The sequence below is a fragment of the Poecilia formosa genome, unplaced genomic scaffold (assembly GCF_000485575.1).
Source record: "Poecilia formosa unplaced genomic scaffold, Poecilia_formosa-5.1.2 Scaffold298, whole genome shotgun sequence".
NCBI lineage: Eukaryota > Metazoa > Chordata > Actinopteri > Cyprinodontiformes > Poeciliidae > Poecilia > Poecilia formosa.
The window spans coordinates 208,622-230,127 of record NW_006800237.1 but is presented as its reverse complement, the minus strand read 5'-3'; the positions used below and the strand labels follow the sequence as shown (position 1 = coordinate 230,127).

Genomic DNA, 21,506 nt, shown 5'->3' with positions numbered 1-21,506 from the left:
TTTTTTTTTTTTTTACAAAGCCGAGACGTCTATTGGCTAATCCAGAAGACTCTCCTCAGAACTATGTTTTCATTGGGTGTTCAAAAGGCGTGTTCGTCATGCTGAGCAAGAAACACGTTTCTAATTGGTCAAACAAACTGTCGGTCGTTTCCACTTCATGTCAACGGTCGGAGGAAATATGGCTGCCCCCATAACCTCTGAAACAGATGGAAATATCAAAGAAAACAGCATGTTTTTAAAGAAAACTTTATCCGCCGTTCCGCCTCTTACTCTGAGGATTGTTGCAGAATGTCCTGTGACGAAAGCAAGAGCTTGTGATCTGACTCTGCCTCACTCCAGCGTCAGCACGCCGGTTTTTATGCCTGTTGGGACACAGGGAACCCTGAAGGGGATCACCGCGGATCAGCTGGAGGGTCTCGGTTGTCAGATTTGCCTGGGAAACACGTACCACCTGGGCATGAGGCCGGTAGGTAGATTAAAGTATCGACGTTTGCATTTTCTTTAAAAATATGTTTCGATTTAAATTGTTTAGAGTTATTGGCTGTAATCCCCTCAAACATTGTAACAGTTCTGGCCATAATTCACCTATCAGATACTGTTCCCCCTGTGTTAAACTGAGGGAACCGTATCTGATGGATGATTTTTTTTTTAACTGCTAATTTTTCACCAATAAAGATCTCTCTTGTTTTCATGTGGTTACCACCCTAACTCTAAGTCCAAATGTTACCAGATGTAAATGCCTGCAAAATCAACGAATGAACATTAATGTATTATCTCACTGTATTCTTTTGATGCCAAACTCAAAAGTTTTAATTTCACCTTGCCTTCTAGTGTTTTTAGAAGGGGGTGTAAATATGTACTTTTTCCTTCTTGCTTCACTATCTCCAGGGACCTGAGTTGATAGAGAAAGCCAACGGTTTACATGGATTCATGAACTGGAGGAGAAATCTTCTAACTGTAAGTGTACATTGAACTTTTTGGAAAAAAATGTATTCTGTTGTATAGACAAAGGTTGCATAATATGTTTTCATCTCAAAATCAGTATCACAGTCTGTTTAGAATATAATATTTTCCATCTACGCTATCACAATGTCAGGGAATGACATATTTCCTGGCATTAACAGGCCTAAATGGAGCCTTGCTGCAGTAGTTACTCCGATACTGAGGGCCACAAAGAGTGACGGTAGTGTTATAATGACACAAGAAAAACTGAGTGTCATTGCAATACTTAAAAATAATGTTCCAAATTGTAGAGTTTTCCAATACTGTGCTGCCCTGTAATAAATATCAAGGGGATATGGAATAAAATTTATATGAAAAACTTGATTATTTTCCCCCCTTTTTTCCTTCAGGACAGTGGAGGATTTCAGATGGTGTCTCTTGTTGAACTCTCAGAGGTCACAGAGGAAGGGGTCAAATTCAAGTCCCCATATGATGGCAAAGAGATCTTGTTGAGCCCCGAGAAGTCCATTAGCATACAGAACAGTCTAGGTGAGCTAAGTATGAAGTGTTATAAGTTAGTTTTAAAGCATTTTAATCATTCATGCTTTTCAGGGCTTTTCATTATGTCTGCCTCTTTTGCAGGGTCAGACATAATGATGCAGCTGGATGATGTGGTCAGCAGCACTGTGAAGGGACCGCGGGTGGAGGAAGCCATGCATAGATCCATTCGTTGGCTGGATCGCTGCATAGCAGCTAATAAGCATCCAGATAAACAGAACCTTTTTGCCATCATCCAGGGAGGACTAGATGCAGAGCTGCGCAAGGCCTGCCTGGATGGTAAAAAAGAGAAAATATATAAGATAACCCCCTATATTGAACGTTTTGGAGATTCGTTTTTCTTGGAAGTTCACAATACTCAGTCTCCTTCTCTCATTGTTTGTCTTCATGCAGAAATGACTAAACGTGATGTTCCTGGTTTTGCCATTGGCGGCCTGAGTGGAGGAGAGGAGAAGGACGATTTCTGGCGGATGGTCACACTGAGCACTGACCATCTGCCACGAGAAAAGCCTCGCTACCTGATGGGTGTCGGGTGGGTTCTTCTTATGCACACGACTCAAGAACTGTGCTGTTTATTTGCTATTGAGCCACTAACCAAGAACCTGTGTATCCCTCACATGAGGCAGGTATGCTGTGGACTTGGTGGTGTGCGTCGCTCTGGGATGCGATATGTTTGACTGCGTCTTCCCAACCCGCACTGCAGTAAGCTCCCTTCACCTCACCTGCTGGAAAAAAAAAAAAAAACTGGAATATTTTATTTAAGGTGATTGATCCACACAGATAAGTGTTTCTAAGTTTGTCTGTGATTGTTGTCTTTCCTCAGAGGTTTGGTTCTGCCTTGGTACCGTGGGGGTCTCTTCAGGTGAAGCAGAAGCAGTACGCCAAAGACTTTCAGCCTATAGACCCCGACTGCCAGTGTCCCACCTGCAAAAGGCAAGTGAATGAAAAACCGTTTACATTTCAAGCTGGAATAGCTGAAGTTTGCTGATTATTTTACATTGAAACTTTGTTGATAATGGATGTCTGACTTCTCAACTTATCAGTGGTGAGTTATGTTGTCAGCAGAAAATGCTTGAAACGTATATAATCCATGAATGTAATTTTTGTTTTCTTAACGTTCTTATTTATTTCAGACATAGTCGGGCCTACCTGCATGCTTTGTTTAAGAGTGACACTGCCGCCATGCATCACATCACCATTCACAACATTGCCTACCAGGTCAGTATTGGAAAAATCCTACAAGCTAAATGTAACTTCAGACTTATTAGTATTATTAGATGACTCGTTTTAAAACACATTTCTTTGCTGAATGCATTATTTAAATGTTAGTATTTCTATTTTTTTTTGTTTGTTTGTTTTTTTAGATTTGATTAGTGAATTAGATTACATGAGAAAAGGTTCAGTTGGAGTCGAGATGGTTTCAAAAATATTCAGCCTAATTATAATTATCCTTTTCTTGAATTTCTGACCTTTTGTTTTGTTTTGAAGCAACACAAACTGTCCTGTTGTTTAAACGTAATCCACTCAATGGAAAGCCTCACAGTTACATAAACAACAAGGAGCTGTTGGAAGAATTTAATAGTGCTGTTATAATACTGTGTTTCAGGCAGAATGCAATCGCTTTCTGCCTGAAACACAGGCAGAACGCCTGTGTTTTCAGGACAGAAAGCCTTTGGCAATGATAGTATTCATTGCCAAATACCATCATTCTTTGGCAATGATAGTATTCATTGCCAAATACCATCATTCTTTGGCTATAATAGTATTGCCAAAGAATAAAGCAGCTCATTCTGGTTTCACAGCGGCTCCTTTTATCACCAGAACAGCTATAAAAGTCATTTTTTATCTATGTGCCATAAAAGCTTACTTTAAGAGTTGAGAAGAATGGGAGGAATATTGGCGGCATCATTAGGTTGCTTTATGAGAAATGGAGACTTTTTTAATCTAAGAATCTTGGCAGCCACAAGCCGTTACAGCTTTGGCTCATCACTGGAGCCCAGTTTCGTTTTTACTCTGCTCATGTCTTCCAAATAAGCATTTAGCCTGTTTAAAATACAATCTTGATGGGATGAATTTACTCTGTCCAATGCTGACCTTTTCTCACAGTGATGCATTGTGTACTTGCTTATGATTGTAGCTGAAAATTAAATCCCATAAATGAATTTTTCCGTCAAACTCAAAGTGTCAGTAAGGAATTAGAAATGACTGAACATCACATGGTAGATATTGATGAGTTGGTCGGATAGATGGTGCTCTCACATGTGCTGAATACAGCAGGGAGGTGAGGAAGGTTTAAGACAATGATAAATAATTTCAACTGAATAAGACTGAATTTTGTGTGTTAACAAATTCTTAGTTTAAGGGTGCACTCATATGTGCACCCAGGTAATAGCATCTGTTTTCTTTTTTTAAAAATTTCTAACACTAACACATCGGGTTATTTTTCTGCTGAAATTTACAGAATATTATATTAAACACACACACACACACACACACAACAGAAATTATTTCTCATGATTTTTACTTTTTAAGTCCTAAAGCACCTGAAACACCAGTAGGTATCAAAACATTATTTAAAAATCCCATTCCCTGCAGGACAATGAGACTTTTTGTATTAAATCCCCTCAGAGGGTTTTTTGTTTTATTTTGTTTTTTTTAACCAGTGGCTTAAAGAACAAAATAAACAATCAGAAATGTTCAACCAGGTTCTGAAAGCTTTAGATAATAATCTACTTGTGCCTGATGGTATCCGTGGGAGGAAATGGCAGTTTGGAGAGTCCCTACCTTTCACTCTGCAAAGCACAAAAGACCTATTAAAAAATCCAGAATATCCCCACAGGATATTTATCCAAACCGAGCTAGTCAGGATAGTTTGGAGGCGAAAGCGAGAGACCTTCTTATACGACATTGTTGCCTTCTCAAATTGAACCCCTACATGTCACCGAATGTTACTGTTACTGCACCTTTAATTCGATGTGGTGTTTTTAGGCACTCATTTTTCCTTCATCTGGTTTAATGATTTATTAGAATTCAACAGACGTCAGTAATAACGTAAATAAATATCCTGCTGCCGCTGCATAAAACTCAGACTGCTCAGATTATCTTGACCTGAAGCTGACCTTTTTCCTCGCAGAAGATGCGCAGCAGATCATAATGGATCACTAGAGGTTTACAGTAATCAAATGATCCTTTCCTCTGTTCATGAATGTTTTTTTTCGTTTTTTTTTTTCTTCTCTATTCAGCTCACCCTGATGCGTTCTGTGAGGCAGAGCATCGTGGAAGGCCGCTTCCCTGAGTTCATACTGACATTCATGAAGCGAATGTTTCCGTCGCCGGATCAGTACCCCGGCTGGGCGGTGGAGGCTTTGGCTTCTGTCAATGTGACTTTGGAGTAGAATTTTGAAGCTGGACTCTGAATGGAGGAAACCATGAAACAGACTGATTTCTTTTTTTTTTTTTTTTTAAAAACATTTTTCTTAAATAAGTTTTTCACATGAGATTGTTTTCTACTCTTTGCATTTTTAAGGTATTTGTAAATACCTCATTTCACAATCAGCCACCAAAGGAGGAAATTGGCTTTAAATTAGGTTTGAAACACACGACTGTTTCCTCTGAAATACGCTGTTTTGGTTACCATGGTTACAGAAGAAATCCTTTTTGATTTCTTTTTTTTTACTTTTCCGTCAGTCCTTTTATAGACTTAATATAGTTCAATAGTATTTTATTTTCACCACTGCACAGTGCTTTTCTGAGCTCATCTCTATTAAGGTTTTTTATTTTTTTTTAACTTGCATCTCAACACATCCTGCTACAGCTGATTAAATTTGGCTGCCTGCAGATTGTCTGTTTGCTCCTAGATGACCACTAGAGGGCAAAATAGATGCATCTTCCTGAACTTCTGCTTCCAAGATAAACCAAAAGTACATAAATCAAATAAAGGTAGATTAAAGATTTGGAGTGCACAAACACAGCAGTATGAGATTGGACATGCGCCAAGCTCTTCATCTAATTAAATGAGTGTTCCTTATTGGATAAACACCTGAGCTCACACAAGTGTTGATTTGCCAGGGCCAGGTCGAGGGAGATTAATATTAATTAATGGAGGTTAATTTGAATAACATCTGTTGTCAGCACTCCTAAGTACCCCATTTGAATTTCATTACTTTTTCTCCTATGACCAGAAGATTAATGCTGCTTCATCCTTCAAGAAACTAAAATGTTGCACAAAGTTGGGTGTTGCATTAAAAAAACAGGGGGGGAAGGTGAATTAGTTGCAATATTACATTATATATGTCGGCTGTTGAAATTACATATTTGAAAAAACAAAAATCGAAATAAGTGAGGAAACCAACATGTTCTCCCCGATGAAAACGAGTTCATTTTCCTCATCTTCTGCTTCCACTGAGTAATCTAATTAAATTTAGTTTATGAATAAAACAACAGCTCTCAGCTTACTTGGCAAGCCACCCAGAATCGCGTTAAATGTCTTCAAATGAATATAAACCATCTGCAAATCAACTCATTCCCGTTGTATATTTCAGCTGTGCTGTTCCAAACGTAATTATAACTAACTGCATCCACTTTAAAGTGACTATTTAGTCAGCAGTGGAGTTGAGGTTGAAATAAATAAAATAAAAAAAAAAGCGTGGAGAATTCCACGCCTCTGAACCTCTCCTGAGTGTGTTTGGCATTTCTGGGGGGTCAAGGGTGAATGTGGGACAGATTGCAGAGCAGTAAATGCTGTCACAGTTCAGCGTGGATTCGGTGAAGATCGCTCTTTGCTAATTGCTATTTTTATGTTGTTGTAAGCCACGATTTCATAATTGCATCTTCAAGCTGTCCCCTTTCTGTGCGCGCCTGCCCCTCAGTGCGTCCATGCGGAGCTCGGGCGGGGAGGAGAGGATGCTGCTGTTGGGAGAGACAACCAGTTGCGCTCAGCCTGAGAGTGGAGTCTCCCCTCCCTCCAAGCACCGAGGGATGAGCTTCCTCGACCTGTTGCCTCGTTTCGACTTGCAGTAAAGCTGCTCTTTTTGCTGTTGTTATTGCGCAGACTGGAAAGGAAGAAGTGGATTTTTCTCTAAAGGGGGGAAGCTGAGGACAGTGCCATGAGACGGACCAATGTATTCGTCTTTCATTTACGTTGTGAATATCAGAAGGAAGAGTAGCGGAGTTGTTGGTTCCGGGAGCCACCTTCTCGGTCCGGAGGTGCGGTTTGCGGTGCTATTTCTCTCCAGCTCCGTGTTTTTGAGGGAGGTGAACCATGGTTGAACTGGAAAAGGAGGTGCTCCCGTTGCCCCCTCGGTACCGGTTCCGAGACCTGTTGCTCGGGGACTGGCAGACTGATGACAGGTAAGATGACAGCTTGTCTCTCCTCGTAGCGTTTTTACGCACGGCGCGCTGCATCTGTTGCGCATCTCTGAAACGGAGAGAGCGTCACATCAGTTTGGGATGAGAAGTAGCTCGCAGAGACATAATGAGCCCATTATGTCAAAGCTCAGCGCTTCAGGTGTACGAAGCAGCCACGCTGTCGACCTGTTGGATGTTGCAACAAGTTCCTCTTTTCCTTGTGTGCGCAAAAGCGAGTGTTAGCGAATCTAACTGGAAACTACACAACCCAGTATTCAAATGAATTCATTTAAAAGTCAAAACGACAGCAGGAGGCCAGCAGTAAAAATATACAATGCTTTATTATATAATTTCATTATTTTTTTTTAAATGTGCAAATAAAGGGATTTGGAACAAGTCATTCAGCAAAATCTACCAACAAGAAGAGGCCCATTGAAAACACTCTTCTCTCCTACTTATATTCGTCTCTCAATGCCACATTTTCTGAGATTAACAGAACATCTGCCACCTAGACAGTCGACCTTAAACGGATGCTCTGGATAACTGGCAATTAACCTTTGCCTACAGTCCACTTGCAGGGCAGCCGATTTGACGTGCTGTATGAAAGTCGTTGCTTTAATAAGCTCATTTCATTATGCTGTCAAATGGAAAAATTTACCCCCTTCCCCAAGCCCAATGTGTCTTGTTGCTAGGTGGAAACGAGGACCAGAGGACTTGCTTGTGGAGTTGAGTGGGTGTTTTTAAAATCTGATAATTGGGTGAACTCACCAGTCCAAGTCTAAACATTTCCAGCATACCAAATAGGAGAACCGTTGTTATGTCCATGTGGTAATGCAGAGATTTACTTCTTCTTTTTTTTCTTTCTTTTTCTCTTACTACAGTTTATGGTTCCTGTTTTTGCAGTTTAATGAAGGAAAATAATATCATTCAGTGTATCTCCTCCCTGACCCCGTGGGTCACTGGCTGCTCAGCAGAAGCCTGAACCCATTTGCTCTCTCTGACTGTGGCTCCTCTGGCCTTCTGTAATTTGTCGGCTATTGCCCAAGGACTGATGTTCCGGTGAAGCGTGACCTCAGAGACCCGATTACAGAGGTTTTGTTGGCTTTTCTTTTTTTCTAAGTCAGCGAGACAAGAAGGGATTCTCTCTGTCAGTGCAGTTACATCATCCTCTTGAAACAGAGAGGAAAGGAATACACAGTGTTAAATTGGCCAAACCATCAACTTGGCTAGTATTGTGGTTCAAGACTCATGGTGTGAGTTGATGCTTCACTGGCTTCCCCAGATTTTCATATTTAAAAAAAATAAATAAATAAAATTCAGGGCTAATTTCTCCTCACAGTAAATCTATAAGGTGAATAACATAGACCAAATGGAGGTCAAAGTTCACATCTCAAAAAATACATTTTCTATTCCACCACCTAGTGTCAGGGTTGTGTAATATTACATAGTTGTTACTTTGGGATATGTCAGAAATATGTTTATATAACAGTAACCTATGCCAAAAAAATGATTCTCATGTTTAAAAATTGCATATTTGCTTTAAATACTAATGAAAGACTAATTGTACAGTATCAGTGTTTACTGCCTTGCAGATTTTGCTGTTTTGGTCACATTTAAATGTGTCAGATCATCAAGCAAATGCTAATATTGTACCAAAAAAAGTTATACTTGTGCCCCAATGTGAAAATAGAGCTATCACCCTTAATTATGTATGAACTATAATTGACCACATTCATCGTTTTTCTTTAATTTCACTATCCACACCCAGCCTTGGTTACTACGTCACCTGAGAACCTCTCTGACAGCATGAAGTAGGCTCGGAAAGCAACACACTGTACTTCAGCCTGTCACAGACGTTTATCAGTCTGGAAATGTTTCACAAAGTTTTTTTCTAAGGTTTTGAGATTCCAATACACAAATGGGGGATGGGGGGGAAGGAATATGTATATAATGGAAGAGTGGGAAACGTCTCCACGAATGGTCAGCCTACCAAAATTATCTTGAGAGCACATTCCCGGCACATCCAGGAGGTCACAGGTCACAAAAAGACCCTAAAGCAACGTCTAAAGAACTGATGACCTCAATCTTCTCTGTTAGTTGGTGCTGATTTTATTAAGAAAGAGAAACTGGGCAAAATTGTAAACATGTGAGAGATTGATGGTAAAAACCAGTTCTGATCAAAAAAGTAAATAACACAAAGGCCTACCTCACATTTGTAAGCAAACATTCTAAAGATCTCTTAGACTTTTGACGGGGGGAAACTACAAAACTAACAGTGCTTCAGGTAAGACAATCACGATGACCTTAACATGGTGGTGTTGGGTGGATGCATCCCCTTTAAACCTAAAAGCTAAGGGGATAAGGGACTGTCTGTGGCTCTAGAGCTGTGTAACTTCATGTTGTTGATTCCAGACATTAACAACACACTGGACAGTGCATTTTTGCTTTACTGTAACAAAGAGACAATTTGTGCTACCCGAAAACATGAGCAAAAATAAATGCAATCTTTTGGGAATTTTGACTCTTTTCCACTTATATAAACAAGCATTCACTCTACCGTCTTAAAAGCTGTGCTTGTAAGTAATGGAGGTTCATCCAAATACCTTAACAGAATATTCATTTTTGTTTTCAGTTTCACAAAACTGAAAAGAAAACTAAGAAAATGTGAAATCACATTTTCTCAGTTTTCGCTATACAGAGATCTTGACTTTAGGGAGATATGTTAAAAATGTCAAATTTACATCCAGCGAGAGAATTTCAGCCTGAAAGCAAACCAGCCGATCCAGGAAATACAGAAAAACATAATACCAGCTTCAGTATATAAGCATATGCCGGGAACAGGAACTGATGGTGCAGATGTGACCTTCATTAGAGCAAAACTGAAGTTTGCCAGAAGACAAACGCCCTAGTTGTTGCTGTAAACAAGTGCGGTCCAGAACTGAAGACATATTTTCAGCAGAAGATTGTTGTACCAGCTGGGGTTGTTTTCTGCCTCGGAGACCTGGCGGCTTACCGTCTCCGATTTCAGCTGTGAATTCTGCATCATTGCAGCGATTTCTTTTACAAAATGAGAAGCCATCTGTCTGAAAAACTGAGCTAAACTTGATCACAGTTGGTACACTAACAAGTTTGCTAGACATACCGTGGAGGCAATTTTAAGGCCTATGGAATCCCACTTTAGTGAGGTTTAGCAGAACATGTTGCACACGCAAAAATATCCCTGACACCTCTTGCACCAGAGGACAAATATCACAAGTTGACGTCTGACGTCTGAAGAAAGAAAATGATAATGATGCAAAAACAAAACCAGCCAACGTAATGTAACTTTTTTTTCTCCACAGTAAACTGTCTACTGTGTTATTTTTGCTCCCAAAGTGATTTAAAATCCCACAGCAGTATATAAATGAGAATGTTTTATGCTCAGACGTTGAAATAGTCATTTCCACTTGATGCTTTTAATTTTCTGCATCCATTTTCCATTTTAATTTAAACCAACCGTACTGTTATCTGAAAATATACCTCTTTGAATTTCCACACACCTGTCACTCTTTCTGGCTCCTTTTGGCTTGTGCCATCAGCGCGCACTGATGCTGCTTTAATCCGCAAATATTCGCAATGTTGTGGCAGTGGAGAGAGTGGTCAGGCAGAGGCGCAGTGTGTTGATGTCAGCGCCTGGGGAGTAATCGCCGCTATGAAATGGACTGATTAGAGGGAAATTGAGAGCTATGATTGATAGTGACAGAAACTTAATTACAGCTGAATCACACAGAGTTTATCAGCCCTGGTCCATAAATCTAATATTTTTCATTTCGAGCATCCTTCATTTGCTGCCGGTGCTCAGATTGCTTTTATCCAGTAGGACCACATCCAACCTCAAACATCAGAATCTCAGTATGTTTACACAAAACTTATCTCCCTGACACACATGGCTGCACTGCCTTAAAAAAAAAAAAATCTTACATCACTGAACACAGTAATACCTCTTCTGTCACCCTCAGTGGGCCCAGTTTATTCCTCTCTCCTTTCTGTTTGAATCCCTCTGGGTGTGTGTGTGTGTGTGTGTGTGTGTCTCATGTGTCACCCTTATTTAATGTTCAGCCCCCCCTCTGTCCCTCTTTTCTGTATCTTGCATCTGATTGAAGTGGCTCCAAATCTTTTTTCTCCTGCTCTCCCTCATTCTCTCTCTCTATTCAAAACCGTTCCTAAAGCCCAGTGGGATGTGATTTAGTTGTTGAACAAGATTGCAGTTGAGACTTTTGGAGAATAAATTTGATTTAATGATTAATTTCACATATGGGGATCTCCTATTCTTTTCTCTGAAAAACGTCTCCATGCATTGCATAAACCAGTTTTTTTTTTTTTCACCTCTGCTGTTTTTTTAATTTAATTAAATTTTGACAGAGACAGAGAAAATAATGCATTTCATGAATTTCTTGTTTTATGAGACAAAAACACAGATGCAGCAGGATCTCAGTAAATTAGATGCAAGATACTTACATTTACTTAGGGAGTCACTTAAATTCAAAAAGTGAATTTGGAACTGAAATATATATTTCAAAGTACAGGGCTCCCAGAATGTTAGATTAATTTGACTGTTCTTCATTATCCTCAGGAGCGTGTGTGTGTGTGTGTGTGTGTGTGTGTGTGTGTGTGTGCGTGTGTGTGTGTGTGTGTGTGCGTGCGTGTGTGTGTGTGTGCACACATGGTTCGACTTTTTGCCCTGTGATAGACTGGCGACATGTTCAGGGTGAATCCCACTTCTAACCCGTTTACAGCTGAAGACAGGCACCAGCCCTATAGACAACAAATGGACATAACTAATTTGTCTGTAGTAAATTTAGTTTTTTTCATTTGTCTTATGTAAAAATGTCCAGAGATAAACCCTGGAATCTCAGTTTTGTCATTTGAATTGAATTCATTCAATAACTTTTTTAAAATACCAATAAGTAAGTAGCTATTGAGCTGCACCTGTAACCATGACTGAAACATGAGTTGTTAAGTTTGGTTTCTGCAGAGTTCCTAACGTTTTGTGTTTCTGCACTGTAAGTGAGAGAAGCATGCAAATACTCGTCCTTTTGTTGGAGAAGGTTCTAGGAAAATTAAACTGGGAACATTCTGGTGCCTGTTCTGATCAAACCAACATTTATATTTTCTGCCTGTGAGTCAGAGGCTTCTGTTTGGAGGAAATGCCAGATGACTAAACAGTCAAGTACAAATCTTCCTCAGACTGTTGAGGACTTTGCCAGTCAAACAAACTCCCCGTATTTACTTAAACCATGTTCGATTGTCCGGAAATGACTATATTTTTCTTGTCTGGTTCTGAGTTTGATATTTGCCAACCTGGCACCAGAAGTTGTATTATCTTTTTTACAAAATCCTGTTGTGTCTACACTTGATCCTGGGGAATATCAAAGAAGGTCAGTATGCGCTTCAATGCAAAAATGTTACTCCTATCTGAGTTTAACTCATATGTCTGTTTTGTTGAAAGTTGGCTAAAATCTCCTCAGCTGCAATCAAACCACTGTCGTACAAATCACAGGCTTTTGATCTTAAAACTATTTCCTCTTTCTTACTTGTTTCCGCTTCACTCGGTTTCCTTCTCAACTGGCGCTGCTCCAATAATTTCTTTTCTTCCCTCTTAATTTTTTTAATCAAACCCTAATCTAGTGAGACCAGTGTAGAACATGATCTCTCAATAATGCCAGTATGCATGTCTGTTAGCGTAACAGTGTGTGAGCGAGTCTTTCACAAAGGATTTGTATTCTGCTCATGCAGGACCTCAAATCGCCATGAGCCATCTCTGTCCAGAAATGTGGGGATAAAAATTGTATTGTGCGTCATTTTTTTCCTGTGATCAGCCTTGCCTTTGGCACATGAATCTAATTATTACATAAGATACTTATAAGCTTTAATTTGAATGGAAGAGAAAAGGTAAATAAAGGAGAGACACATTAGAAAATTCCTAATAAAGTCTTTCATGTATTAACTCAGAAAAAAGGTTAATGCATCTTTTACAGCAAATAGGCCTCATTTGCATAGAAAATCAAGGCCTAATGTGCCAACGTGGTTTATTAGAAGATTTGGGCTTCAATTGTCTGCGAAGACCAAAACATTTTTTTGAAAAATACTCTAATAAATGGCTTTCAGTCAGTCCCCAAAGGTCGCCAGTTCATCGCTAGGCAACATGGAGACACATAGGACAAACAACCATGTGTGTACGGTCTCCTACCTGACCATAATTTAGAGAGACTAATCAGAAGAAAGTACTGAAGGCAAATAATGTATCTGTTCTGAAAATATAGCATTTTGTATACTCTAGTTTTTTTTTAACTGATTATCAGATTGAAATCACGACTCTAAACATAGATTTTACTTCCAATCAGAATAAACATATTGATCAAATTAGATACGTACTGTGTTTGGCTTAAATTGGTTGCACCCTGTCTCTTTTAATTACATGATAACAACAGCCCAAGGTAGTATTGACAACAGACAGTAAACAGGTTGTCTCTCACGGTCTTCGAGACTCCAAGACTTTATTTTTATTCTATCTTTGACTGCAAATATGCCTTAATGAGGTAGCTATCGAATTCCCATGACGAGCCTTGAGGTTTTTGAATTCGCAATGTTAACACTTCGGTGTTTTCATGCTGCGCACGGAAACATTGCCGTGGGGCAAGCCAGCAAGTCTCTGACTGTTTTTGGGGGTCTTGCAGTGTGAGATTTGATGTAACTATAAGACCCAGATCCTCCAAAGTGTGGCAAACCGTTGGGCGCAATGGCCTCAAACACCAAAAGAATTACATTTCAAGTCCAAAGCAGCTCAATGACACAAAGGACAGAAAAACAGAAAGTTCTTCTCTCATGTTTCAGTCATTTTGCATCGGTCATTATTCTCAAAGAGATTTTTTGAAGCCTAGTGTGAAAAAAAAGGCCCATATCTCCCATTGATCTAATCAAATCTGCAATGCCTGTGCACAAGTGGAGCTAATGTAGTCTCGGGAGATAGAAAGATAGGGTTTCATTGAAGCACTTTTAATAGAGTTGAGCACCAAGTCAAACCATATATTATTTCATGATTAGAATAACTAATGCAGGGCTATTTGCCATCTTTTTGTTCTGTCAGTCAATGAGTTTAAAATTGAACCGAAGCTGCATTTCACAGCATCAGCTTTCATGCCTGTGGAAAACTAGGAAAGTGTATCAAAAGGACAGAAGCCAGAGAGCAGCGGATGCATTTTGTAGTGAACACTGAAGTTTTTGTCTTTTAGAAGGTAGTTCACCAGATGTACGTTTGTATTTAGCTCTAATGTGCCGTAGGATTAAATGCTAATTTTCTTGTAAACAATTATGGCCTACGACTCACTATTAAGTCGGGTGGGAATCTACATGCATTAGTGCAGTTTGTCACTCATAATTATATATTTCTTTCTTGCTTCTGCACTGGTAAATGAACAGAATAGCAGACTCTTTAAATGCCTCAGTCATAATTATGCTCTTATGAAAGTGCTTGCTGCACTGGAGTGTTAAAATCGATTCGGTGGCAACAGCGAGGAGTATTAAAAAAATGCTCTTCATTTCGTTTGACTCCTCCGTTAACATAAATCCCTGGATTGTAAGTCATAAAATGCAGAAATGTGCCTGGAAAATAGATTTTTCTCGTGCAGGGACGTGTCCACGCAGCCTCGTTCTTTTCCACCTGCCGTCTTTGCTCTTTTATGTGGGTGATGGTTGTTGTATCTGGGTCAGGGACAAGCTGTTCTCCTGCCCTTTGCTTGGTCGAAGCACAGTGCACCTTGTCTCTCTGCTAGATGTTAGAGCCGGGTCATGTCATTCATTTGCCTCATTTAGTGTAACTGAACTCATCTGCCCTTGTTTATGATCTGTTTTGTTGTGATCGAGAAGCATTTCTTTCAGGAACTTCTTTTTTTTCTTTTTAATCTATTTTATTGCTTACAAGTTTTACACATTGTACCCCCCCTCCCCCCCTTCTGAGGAAAGTTTGTGGTTAATTATGCCAATAGAGATGCCTGTTTCTAGCTGAACCTCTATGTGATTGGGTAAAGAGGTTGTCCGACCAACATAGTGACAAATCTGCTTTCCATGATTACCAAGAGAGCTTCAATAAACTCATCTAAACACACAGGAAAACTCACCTTTACCTCATAGGCTAAATGAGCTGCACATAAAACTGAAGACAGAAATCTCTACTAATGAGCAACTGATGTCAATTGTGATCAGTTCCCAGCAAAAATTGCATAAAAGGAACCCCTTCCCTTTGTCTATGAGGCTCCAGTCTATGAGCTGTCATTGCCTCCATAAGGATTTGTGACACAGAAATACTGGAAATGAATATTTTATATAGGGCTATGTAAATTCATCCAATTACTTTTGAACCTTTAGGAAAGAGAGAGCTAATTACAGAAGACTTTTTTTATTTCTTAGCTTTTCCTTCCTTTGGGGTGCAAATAGCACAAATTTAAAGCGGATGATCTGCACTTCAGGACATAAGATCATTAAACTATGTCAGATATAAAACACTTCTACTACATCCTTTTGCTTATTTAAACTGAAACTAGAATCCTTATTGGCCGTAATGTTGATTTGTTTTAAATTTTAGCATTTAAAATGTTATTTAAGCCAAGCATATTGGGTCTTAGAAGTGAAATTTCACATCTCATTCATAAATTCAGATGTGGAAAGTGAACATTTCAACTTAGCTACAATTACTGTAAGTAGATAAAGCATTTAACATAAATTTGGTGATGTACTTCCATACTTCTATGATTAAAAAAAAAGAATAGCAATTGAATTATTTATTGTTTTAGTTGTGTCTAAACTTTCAAAATTGTGCCATGGCCATGAGAACTTAACATGAATCAAAATATTCTGATTCCTCTAGAAAATTGGTGTGCAAGTCATACAATTTTTTGGGAATCAGTTTTCAGTTTTTACAAGTGTAGAACATTTTTTTGTTAGGTATGTAAAGATGTAAAAATTGAATGTATCTAAATACATTTAGGTAAATTTAACTTCTGCATCTGCTAGGGGAAATAATTGAACTGTACAAATAAAAAGTCTGCAAACTGTTTCATCCCTTTTATTGGGTAAATTCTACCCGGTAGGTTTATCAGTGTGCTGGGAATGAGAGGCATGTTGATGAAGTCATCCAGATTAACAATGGCTGCCTCTTATATGAGGGGAACATGATGTGCTAATGAGAAATGACCTACTGTAGGGAAAATATTCATAGAGGAGAGCAGCTTCTGACTTAAACTGAATTATTGGAAAGTATATCCAACAAAAAAGAGAGAGAACAGAAGGATATACAATACAGGAATACTTCAAAATCTAACATTTAATCTAAGAAAGAAACTGCTTGAAATCTGTGTTCCCATTGTGTGCTGATACAATCTTGTTACCGCTGCACGCTCACCATCTACTACCACCAACCTGTGGAAAGAGAGAGCGAGGAAAGGTCAAGGGCGTACATCATTATCCCTATCATCTGAGAATGCATTCCAGGCATCGGCGATTTTTAACACGAGAGCTGATGACCTGCAATAAAAAGCCGGAGCCACAGATGCTCCTGGCATCCAGGCTATTCCACAGACACAATTTCTTATGTTTTGAAAGACAACAAAGTTCAGGAAGGTTTTAGGTGTAATCCCTTCTATGGTGTCGGTGAACGACACGGAAACGATTGGAAAAAACGACTACACGCTTTAGCCCACGGCGTTCTGCACTAAAAGATGGATTTCACAGGGGCGACAAAACAGAAACGACATGCTTCATGTTAGGAAACAAACACTGGTGATATTCACAGATCTGAGCTTCCTCATGTGCCATGCCAAGCTGAGGAGTGGAAATAAGTTTATATTTAAGATTTTTTTTAATGTCTCCCACACCCAATCTGTTATGGGGACTTTTTTTTTTTCACAGCCTGGTAGTTTTCACCAGAACCAGGCAGATATCAGTTTGACTCCACTTGTGAATTTAGATCATCTCATTCAGCCATTAAGCTGAATAAATTCTAATAAGAAATAAGGCTTCTTTATTCCTTTTTTATTCGCTCAATCACTGCTTTCGAATTTAAACGCGGAGCCGGCACAGTGCCGCTGTGTCCATGCACACATTTAGGCGTCTGTAGCTTCTTTTACTGTGTCATTAGTTGGCCGACTGCTGTGTCATTACAGAGTGAAGGCATGGGTGGAAAAAGCAGGAGAACAAGGCTCGGCAATCTCTCTCTCTCTCTCTCTCCCTCTCTAAGATCCGCCTCTGCATGTCTCCTTCGGTCCGTCTGTCCGTCTAACTGTGTCTGCTTATTTTGGCCCACACTTGTGCATGCTAAGACAGATTTACTCCACATTACAAAATGATGCGCAGTCATCCTCTTCAAAGCATGCTTTCTTTGTTAAAATGGAGCTAAAGCTTCAGATCTTTTATTTTTCTTTACTATTATTATTAGATTTCAATTATGGTTTTGTTCAATTGATATTTTTCGAAGAAATCAAAGGATTTTATTTTATTTGATACATTGAAATGTAATTTCTTAATCCACAGTAATCCACAGATTTATATAATTTTTTGGAAAACTAACATTTTCTTAAGGAATCTAGTAAATATTAGCTTTTCTGTACATTCGGGTGTGTGTATGTAGTGGTCAATTCTATTTATTCTTTCCTTAATTAAAGACCCCAACCCAACAACATAGAAGATCACTGTGCTTCAAAGAGCCTGGCAAGAGTTTTAAGAGCCTTTGAACTTTTTCACACATTAATCAGAGAAGCAGCAGAGAGGCCCATGGCGACTCTGGAGGAGACCCAGGGTTCCACGGCTCGGGTGGGAGAAACTCTAAACAGGACAACTAGTGGTGCGCTCCACAAACCTGAGCCTTACAATTAAGCAATGCCCCAGTAAAACGTGGTGGTGGCAGCATCACGCTGTGTGAATTTATCAATTCTTATAGCAGAGACAGGGAAGATTAAGTTCATCTTTCATCAGGAAAGCGACCCTAAACATACAACCACATTTATAAGGAATGGCTGTGGATTAGAATGACCCAGTCAAAGTCCAGACCTAAATCCAATGAAGAAACTGAGGCAAGATTTGAAAATTGCTGTCGACATCCAATATGATGGGGCTTATGTGCAAAGCTGGTAAAATAAAGCTGTTATTTCATTAAAAGGTCATAAACCACTTCCATTTTGATGGTATCTCTTTGTTGGTCAAGCACATAAAAATCCCAATAAGTGCTTTGAAATTTGTTGTTATAATGTCATAAAAGCAAAATATAAAAAGAATACTTTTGCACAACACTGTTATCTTTGCTTTCAGTCATTAACTCCGCTTTAAAAACGTTCATTTCAGATGCCACTGTAGCTTTAAGACAAAGTTTAAACATGCTTCGAGAAAGAAATTTGAGTTTCAAAGGAAATTGTGTTTATTTGAATTTAAGGACATAAGTCACCTAAAATGTCCTGGGGAAATAATGAAATCGGGAGGGGGAGAGGGGGGGGGAACTGGAGACGTTGGATATGATAGAAAAACACTGTCAGCGTGAGATGAAAAAGTGCTGTTTCTGATGGATGTTGCTGTAAAAGAACACATTACCTTGGAAGAAAGAAATCATAAAAGCATATGCAGGATTTTTTATGAGAATAACAAACAAGAATCTGACACAGCAAAGCTTTTTCAGAAGAAATAGAGGACAGTAGCAGACATACAGCTGTGGGATGCTACAGCATTATATTGGAAGTACTTAGAGTACATACGCTGTCGATTGCTTGAGTGGTTGAGTTTGCATCTTAAAAGAGTGTCTAGGAATTTAAAAACAAGCACAAAAAAAAGCCAGATTGGATGTTTGTTTTTTTGTGTGTGTGTTTTTTTTTAAGATTTGCAAAGTGTAATCTTGTCAAAATGCGTTGTCGTCCACTTACTTATTATGCTTTATGTCAACTGTCTTGTTCTTATGGAAGGTGAAAACTTAAGTAAAACCTCCTTTTAGTGCTAAATGGATGGAGCTATGCAGATTTGTGTTCTGTTTATTTTTATTTTTTCAATCCCCATCATGTGTGCAAAGGCATCGCTGTCACCAATCTGCTCGGGAGAGAAGTGGGGGGGAGTAGGGGGTGGCGTCGACAAGTTGCAGCGGGGCCATCAACTCCGATGGCTGAACACAATCCACGGGAACATGTTTGCACACATCTGCTCCTGTGAGACTGAGGGAAGCGAACAAAAACGGCGTTCCCATAGAAACAAAAGAAAGTTACCCCCTCTCCCAAATCTTCCCTGAGAGGTGTGCTGCTTTGGTGTGTGTCAGACCATGTGGACCGGTGATAAAGCGAACTCTCCCGGAACACAGAGAGGACCCCCTGCCGACGCCGCCACCTCTTCCCGCATTCAGGAGAACAGACGCCGGTTGTTCTGCTCCTCTTTTATCCTCCCATGTTGTGTAAGGAGACCACCAGCGTGCGGGGCCAGACTTATTTCACGTCCAGCCTGAGTCATCCACTGCTCTGTTCACTGAATCAAAGCAGAGCCGCGGAGAATTTCCCCCCTGAGGTGGTCAGACAGGAAATGCAGTCACCTTACAGCATGTCTGATAATGTGACTCCACACGTGGAGCCGTTTCTTTACCATTTCCGCCACATGAAAATCCGCGGCAGCTGGACATATAATTGGTCCGATATTACTAATACCAAGGTAGCAGGTGTGCGGTTTTATTTTTTTTTTTTTTGCGTTTGCACATGCATATGTCTGCGTGTGTGTGTGTAAGTGTGTGTGTGTGTCCCTTCTAACAGGGGGGTGCCGGACTGGGGAGGCAGAAAGAGCAGTAATTATGGCCTCCCATGTTCAGCAGAAACATCAGAGGGAAGTAATTTGTTGCTCTATATTTAATCAGTGGAGATAACGAGAGCGAGTGCGGCTGTCTGGGCCGATGGGCAGGCGCACAAGCAGGAACACCATTTCCTCCCAAAGCCATTAGTCTTTAATGTAGCCAGCCGCACTGTCATAGTTTCATACTTTTCTGCTCAAACAATCATTATCTCCTTTTCCATCTCCATCTCCAATTTACTCAAGTGTACGCCTTCTTTTCCTCACCTTTGTTTTTTTTGTGTTTTTGTTTTTTGCTGTTTACCTCCCAGCTCTCGCTCCTCTCGGCTCCTGTTTCTTGGCACAATGAAAGGAGCGTTTTCTCCCCTCAGCTACCCAAAGCACCTCCTTGTTTACTCTTTTCCTCATTATCCTCACCTCTCTCTTATCGACTGCCCGTCTCTCCATGCCTCTCTTGTAGGGTGCAGGTGGAGTTCTATGTGAACGAGAACACTTTCAAGGAGCGTCTGAAGCTCTTCTTCATCAAAAACCAAAGATCCAGTAAGTCCTCGAATTTTGGAGCTTCACCTTCAGCCATCTGGAAACGAAATGTGAATTTTGCTGTTTTGCCCCGTCTTTGTTTCGAGCCAATTTTCTCCCACTTTTGGTGAAAAAGATGGGTTTCATTTTTGAGCGTCAAGCTCTGCGGCTCTTGCTGCGTATTTCATCATGTTTCCTCAGCTTGTCCTCTCTTTGAAACGGTCTCATCTGTATCTCTGGTTGTTAAGATTAAACATGCTTCATTCAGAGTTTTTAACTTTTTTCCTGTTAGCCGCTTATAGAGAACTCCACACTTATTGGCACTCAGAGTAGAAGGTAAACGCTTTGACACAGATTCATCCTTTTATTTCCACAGTCAAACGTCACGTCGTGGATGTTTGACTGAAGATGTGGACACATTTAGACAAACGGATACTTTCTTGTTGCGATTTTCTGGTTGATAAAACATCAACACACATCTGCCTTACTTAAATGGTGTGTCCACTTGCCTTTCCTAATTTGAATAGTGACTCCAGTCGGCCTCTAATGTCGTTTATGACATTAGATACTAATACTTTGATAGAAAGTAATAATAATAATAATAATACTTTGATAGAAAGCAACTGAATAAAGTAAAAAGTGAAACAGAAAACATAAATAAGTTACATATTTTACAGGAATTGGTTGGTCTGCCTTTAATTGGGGTTTCATAAAAAAATAAGTCATTCCCTATTTGTTTCTTAATTAATAAATAAATATAAGCATTCTAAAAGGTTGTATTTCTGAAATTTTCAGTGTGAAATTATGACTTAAAGGCACAGTAAATTTACTCTAAGCCTTTTTATGCTCGTTTACCAGGAGTGCCAATATGTTTTGAAATGGTATAAATTGTAACTCATATTATACTATAATGTGTCTTTGTGTGTTTTTTTATTTATTTTTTATTTTTTGTGATTTAAAACATTCAGTGCCTATTTCCTTTCGATTTGCATCGCAGGTCTGCGAGTGCGAATGTTTAACTTTGCTCTGAAGGTGCTGAGCTGCCTCCTCTACATCGTCAGAGTCCTGCTTGACAACCCGCAAGAGGACAGGCAGGACTGGTGAGAGAACCGGCGATAACACGGGGGGATTAATGAGGTGAAACTCTGACTTTAAGGGCCTGATAACAGTCACAGGAACACCAGGTCAATATAAATGAGATGGCAGACTGTGTAAAGCATCCTGCTAAAAGGATTCCACGTGAGATTTTTGGGTTTTTTTGCAGGAGAAAAAAGGGGATGTTGGAGTTTTTGCTTAAATTTTGC

The 21,506-nt window shown here is 39.6% G+C and overlaps 2 protein-coding genes across 2 annotated transcripts in view; both read left to right on the top strand.

Annotated features, from left to right (window-relative positions):
- Nucleotides 1–24: 24 nt before the first annotated feature.
- qtrt1 (queuine tRNA-ribosyltransferase 1) lies at nucleotides 25–4,959 on the top strand. The gene is made up of 9 exons (XM_007572295.2): nucleotides 25–466; nucleotides 889–957; nucleotides 1,353–1,491; nucleotides 1,585–1,779; nucleotides 1,894–2,032; nucleotides 2,127–2,202; nucleotides 2,324–2,433; nucleotides 2,634–2,718; nucleotides 4,743–4,959. The coding sequence occupies exons 1-9, from the start codon at nucleotides 158–160 to the stop codon at nucleotides 4,893–4,895; spliced, it is 1,275 nt and encodes a 424-aa protein (XP_007572357.1). The 5' UTR covers nucleotides 25–157; the 3' UTR covers nucleotides 4,896–4,959.
- A 1,284-nt stretch (nucleotides 4,960–6,243) lies between these two features.
- Nucleotides 6,244–21,506, top strand: part of kcnt2b (potassium sodium-activated channel subfamily T member 2b) — a 44,879-nt gene continuing 29,616 nt past the window's right edge. The window contains exons 1-3 of the mRNA XM_007572294.2: nucleotides 6,244–6,849; nucleotides 20,144–20,223; nucleotides 21,200–21,302. Of these exons, the coding sequence (XP_007572356.1) occupies nucleotides 6,761–6,849; nucleotides 20,144–20,223; nucleotides 21,200–21,302 (272 nt within the window). The 5' untranslated portion in view covers nucleotides 6,244–6,760. The remainder of the gene's footprint in view (nucleotides 6,850–20,143; nucleotides 20,224–21,199; nucleotides 21,303–21,506) is intronic.